The sequence below is a fragment of the Mytilus galloprovincialis genome, chromosome 7 (assembly GCF_965363235.1).
Source record: "Mytilus galloprovincialis chromosome 7, xbMytGall1.hap1.1, whole genome shotgun sequence".
Taxonomy (NCBI): domain Eukaryota; kingdom Metazoa; phylum Mollusca; class Bivalvia; order Mytilida; family Mytilidae; genus Mytilus; species Mytilus galloprovincialis.
This window is the reverse complement of record NC_134844.1, coordinates 18,253-24,347: the sequence shown is the minus strand read 5'-3', so window position 1 is coordinate 24,347 and position 6,095 is coordinate 18,253. Positions and strand designations below refer to the sequence as shown.

General features: G+C 33.7%; 1 protein-coding gene across 1 annotated transcript; it reads left to right on the top strand.

Moving 5' to 3' along the window:
* Positions 1-2,584: 2,584 nt before the first annotated feature.
* Positions 2,585-3,392, top strand: LOC143082081 (uncharacterized). Its single transcript, XM_076257627.1, has 2 exons — positions 2,585-2,703; positions 2,886-3,392. The coding sequence occupies exons 1-2, from the start codon at positions 2,690-2,692 to the stop codon at positions 3,262-3,264; spliced, it is 393 nt and encodes a 130-aa protein (XP_076113742.1). The 5' UTR covers positions 2,585-2,689; the 3' UTR covers positions 3,265-3,392.
* Positions 3,393-6,095: the final 2,703 nt, after the last annotated feature.

The window sequence follows — 6,095 nt, the reverse complement described above, 5'->3', positions numbered from 1 at the left end:
AACTGAAACATTTTTTTATTATTTTCTTTTGAAAAAACAACAACAAATTAATGACATTTGGAAATTTTATAACATTACCTGTCATATCATTTTCAAATATAAATTGACCGTCAACATGTATAAGTTACAGCTCTTTTAAACGTTAAGCAGCCAATTTTTATGTAGAAAATCCCTTAAAAATTTATCAGTTAAAATAAAAATGTCACAAGAAAGGATGTGTTTGCCATTTGCAGTAATCAATGTCAGTTTCTAACAGTTAGTACCAGTTGTAGAAAAAGAAGCAAACGTTGAACACCAAATGTATGTCTAGACGATTTCTTATCAAAAACCAAAAAATAGACACTTAGAATGCATTAAGTAATGATACTGACTGTTGCTAATTACTTAATGTGTACCTTTTATCGACTCGTAATGATATATTTTATGTTCTTTTCTTTAGTGAATGGAAAATGGAATCTAATTTGAATGGACTTTTAATTCAAACTGGACTTGAAAACGCCGATTCTGTATATGAACTGTGCCTAGGATCTAAATTTTCCCCTAGCGAAATATTGAAGCGAGACTCAAATCTTACTCTACGTGATTGTCAAGTTACAGGGTGTGCGCAACGACTTTGGTTGAATCAAACATATGATTTAGATGGTATTGTCGCAACTTTTTCCTCTTTGAAAGACATCCTTGTTCCGTTTTCTTATTTGAATATACTACCGCGTGGTAGAAAACAGTTTGATTCCAGTTTTCAATATATTACGAAAACACCTAAAACTGGAGGTATACAATAAAAAAGCTTTACAATACTTAAGATGGAGCCAAGGAATACAAATTGTAGGCGATCACGGTTTTCAGTTTTTGATTACTTTGTTACCGAAATCCGGACCACTGAGATTATTTAAGAATTACAGCCGCCAACAAATTGAAAACTTGCAATTTGAATTTTACGAATCTTTTAGGTTATCATTAGCAAATAAATGCAAAGGTTTGCCAGAACAAGATATTACACGAAATACATTCAAGAAAAACAAAATAATTGATATAAGAACTTGGCATGTCTTACCAGATGACAGGGAATTTATCTTAAATCTGTTATGCCAAACGGAAAACTCTCTACCTCGTGACGAAAATTTCGAATTCATCATCATAGCCCACCGTTTTGGGGACAGAAATAGCAACGCTATGAACATTACGGAATATGACACTGCAAACGCATCAACAACGATACATGCGGCCGTAACATTGTCATCCCCAATATTGAATCAAAATCTGTTTTGGTCACGAAGTGGTATACAGGACATAATTGGTGATCGTGGAACTTTATATTCGTCACTAAGTTTCCGCTCCTGTTGTAATTTCCAAACAAATTTAGACGGCAGAAGTATTGACATATCTGGAGATTTAAGACAGTTATGCACATGCCCTGAGACATTGCGATTTTTGCAAATGTATGCCGATTTGCCACATATGAGTTCATCTTCTATCCATCCCGTCTTCGGATGTATCGCTTCGTGTGGTGTATTACATGGTAACATTCAAAAAGCTCTTGAAAACAGAGCATCTGAATATTTAACGTCAATACAGGAAAATATACTTAAATTAGGAATATCAAACGCAAGGCTTGAAATAGTGTGTGAAACCAAAAAAGAGAATATGCTATGTGCTGAAAGGTATATATCAAAAAGTGCACTGTCAGTCCTGTTAACAAAGCATCCAATCATTGTTCCAATTATTAATGACTTATACAAGGAAAATTTTAGCTTCACAAAATCGATTCGCATGTTAGGAACATATTTATTAGAATCTCTAAGGGATCTTTATGTGAAAAATTGTAAAATGGGTGGATTTTTAAACGTTTGGAAATGTTACCAGTACGAGCTGGCATGTGAAATATTATTCAAAGGTCGACCTAACAGCGCCGCAGATAATAATTTTGGAATAAATTTAGGACCAGGAGGTTGTTTTCCAAGTCGCTGTTCGACTTGGGAACAAGGCTTTTTATGCCTTGATGATGCCACAGCCTGCGCATTTGATGAATGTTCCTTGCCACCTCTCACATTTTGGGCTTTAAGTGAATGCCAAAAGCAAAGCATTAAAAAGATTGTAAATTTTTCCGGTGTAATGGATGGCGGTATAATAGCTATTGGTATTCGGTCAGTGATCCTTTTGATACACGATTTACAGACAGATCCTAGCCGTATTGCCAAATGTGATCGCTCACTTTTATCGGATCTAAGAACAAAAGACCTTCCATGTTGGGCTGTTCTAGCGGGACAAATAACTGTACATAATTTGTGTGGAAGACTTTGTAGAAAGAAAATCTATAAACCACCATTTGTATTTTGGCGAGCTATTGAATTCATCGAAATGCTGCAAATGAAACCTGTAGATGTTTTAGAGATTGGATTTAATCATTTTAAACTCAATTACTTTCCGGATGTTCGATTTACTGATAGAGCAAACAATAGCAAAATACACTGGCCTAACAACGGAGTTGTACGAATAACAGGGTATAGCAATGAAAACTCTGTGTTAGCTAAAACAAGTCAGTTTTCAACAGATGTGATTTGGTTTCTTGAAAACGAAGGTTTAGTGCATATGTCAAAGTTTAGGGAATATTTGTCAGTACAGGACAATTTTACGTTTCCATGGATGTGCAGCATACTTGAAAAACTGTCCGATTATTCTGCAACAAACGATGTGTTATTACAGGTAATATCATATCTTTCATGTATAGGACTTTTACAAAATCGGTGGTATGTTCATTATTGTAAGTTCTCAAAGCTTCACAATAAAATATTAACTAACATTCCAAAAATCGAGTCGGTCCTTCAAAGTCGTGAAATTCTTTCAAGATTTAGGCTTAATTCAATTCATAGATTGCATATTTTTAGATTGCATTCATCGTTAGAATTATCTATACCAGAACCAGTAACTAAGGTCAGCACAGTTTCATCAGAAGACGATTTAACGGACGATGATAATAGAATATCCACAGAAAACAAGAATGACTCAGATGACTCTAGTACAGAAGAACCTCCCAACATCGAACACGAGAACATATCAAAAGAAGGAAGACGACATTTACCAGCAGGACTAACTATGAAATGGAGTAGTAATGAAATTGAGGTCCTAGACTTTATTATATCCTTGAAAATACAATCTGAGAAAGATGCGTATATGCGTTATAAGGCCGAATGTACATCCAGACGTATTGCAGACCGTTCTTTTTCCGCATTTAAATCAAAATACCATCGTTTGATGAAATCATAAGAACCATTTATTGTTCTAATACCTGACTTAAATGAATGCTAGATTTATGAGAATCGGATTTATGATGCTCAATGGAGTCAAAGAAAAGCGACACATGACACATTTGTTAGTAGATATAATTTGTTTTATTTCAAGAACATAAAGCAATAGTTAATATTAAAATATTGAGTTGTCTTTTATTACAGACCGATTTGATTTGACATTATATTAATAACTTTTGTCATCATAAAATTAATTTTCTAATTCAAATATTATGACAATATGAATTCGTCGATAGGACGAAAGTAAACGTCATAATCAAAGCATGTCATGGTTAAGGCTTAGTAATGGGCCAATATACTTTTGAATATCAACATGTGCAAGTTATCTTTTAAGAATTTGTAGGCTATTTTTTAAGTTTAAGGTTAAAGTTAAGGTTAAGGTTGACGTGTACTCAACCTTAATCTTTATTTCAGCATAATATGTTATCTCTTATTGAAGATTAGGATTGAGTTTAAGCATAAGGTTAAGGTAAAGGTTAAGGTTAAGGTTAACTTTCCATTTAACCTTTATTATTTCTTAAGCATTTGTAGGCTATTTTTTTAAGTTTAAGGTTAGAGTTAAGGTTAAGGTTGACTTTTACTCAACCTTAATTTTTATTTCAGCATATGTTGGCTCTTATTGAAGATTAGGATTGAGGTTAAGCATAAGGGTAATTTTAAGGTTAATTTTTCGTTTAACCGGTTACTGGTTAAGGGTTAAGGTTAAGGTTAAAGTTAACTTTCCATTTGACCTTAATTATCTCTTAAGCATTTGTAGGCTATTTTTTAAGTTTAAGGTTAAAGTTAAGGTTAAGGTTGACGTTTCTCAACCATAATCTTTATTTCAGCATATGTTGGCTCTTATTAAAGATTAGGATTGAGTTTAAGCATCAGGTTAAGGTTAAGGTTAATTTTTCGTTTAACCGATTAAAGGTTAAGGTTAAGGTAAAGGTTAAGGTTAACTTTCCATTTAACCTTAATCATTTCTTAAGCATATGTAGGCTTTTTTCTAAGTATAAGGTTAAAGTTTAGGTTAAGGTTGACTTTTACTCAACCTTAATCTTTATTTCAGCATGTGTTGGCTCTTATTGAAGATAAAAATTGAGGTTAAGCTTAAGGTTAATTTTTCGTTTAACCGGTTACTGGTTAAAGGTTAAGGTTAAGGTTAAGGTTAACTTTCCATTTAACCTGAATTATTTCTTAAGCATTTGTAGGCTATTTTTTAAGTTTAAGGTTAAAGTTAAGGTTAAGGTTGACGTTTACTCAACCTTTATCTTAATTTCAGCATATGTTGGCTCTTATTGAAGATTAGGATTGAGGTTAAGCATAAGGGTAATTTTGAGGTTAATTATTTTGTTTAACCGGTTACTGGTTAAAGGTTAAGTTTACGGCTAAGGTTTATTTTCCATTTAACCTTAATCATTTCTTAAGCATTTGTAGGCTATTTTTTAAGTTTAAGGTTAAAGTTAAGGTTAAGGTTGACTTTGACTCAACCTTAATCTTTATTTCAGCATATGTTGGCTCTTATTGAAGATAAGGATTGAGGTTAAGCTTAGGGTTAAGGTTAGGGTTAGGGTTAGGGTTAGGGTTAGGGTTAGGGTTAGGGTTAGGGTTAAAGTTAGGGGTTAGGGGTTAGGGGTTAGGGTTAGGTTATGGTTAGGGTTATGGTTAGGGTTAGGGTTAGGGGTTAGGGGTTAGGGTTAGGGATTAGGGTTAGGGATTAGGGTTAGGGTTAGGGTTAGGGTTAGGGTAGTATACTTTGGCGAGATTAGTGAGGTGCCCTTTTTCACTTCTGCGCATGTCTGCCCTTTTCTGTGACTGCGCATGCGTGAGAAGGGTTGGGGTTTGGGTTAGGGTTTAGTGTTAGGGTTAGGGTTAGTGTTAGGGTTAGGGTTAGGGTTAGGGTTTAGTGTTAGGGTTAGGTTTAGGGTTAGGGTTACTGGTATTTATGTCGCGAAACAATTTAAAGCGACAAAATTTTATCTTTTTTTATAATTTTTTTTTTTGCCTGATCAAAGAGGACACTTGATACCTAATAATGGATAGTAAGACATAAAAATGAAACAATAAAGGGTTTTTGAAGTGCTATATTTGTTGCATTCAGCACTAATGGGTGCCAATATTGACCATTTTCTTGGTTATTACTTACTGGCATTCACATTTTATTGTGTTGGTACCTCAGGATTGACAGTTTTAGACAGGTTAGAAGTCTACGGTCACTAAAAATTTTGTCGACAACTATAAGAATGTATATTGTGGCACACATTGAGAGATTTATAAGTCTACGGTTACTTATATGTGTGTTGCGAAACAATTAAAAGCGACAATATTTCAACTTTATTATGATATTCTTGTTCTGGCCTGATCATAGAGGACAATTGTTACCTACAAATGGATTGTCAGACATATAAATGAAAGAATAAAGGTTTTTGAATTGCTAAATTTGTTGCATTCAGCACTATAGGGTGCCAATATTGACCATTTTCATGGTTATTACTTACCGGCATTAACAATTTATTCTGTCAGTACCTCATGATTGATACTTTTACACAGGTTTGAAGTCTACGGTTACTAAAACCTCTGTCGACAACTATTAGAATGCATTATTTGAGGTTTATAAGTCTACGGTTACTTATATTTATGTTGCGAAACAATTAAAAGCGACTCCATTTCATATGTTTTATGATATTCTGACAATAAAGTAATATTTATGAGTTTATATGGATTCTCAGACACAAAATTGAAGAAATGAAGGTTTCAGGTTGCTGTATTTGTTGGCTGTATCTATAAATGGTGCCAAAATCTATCCTT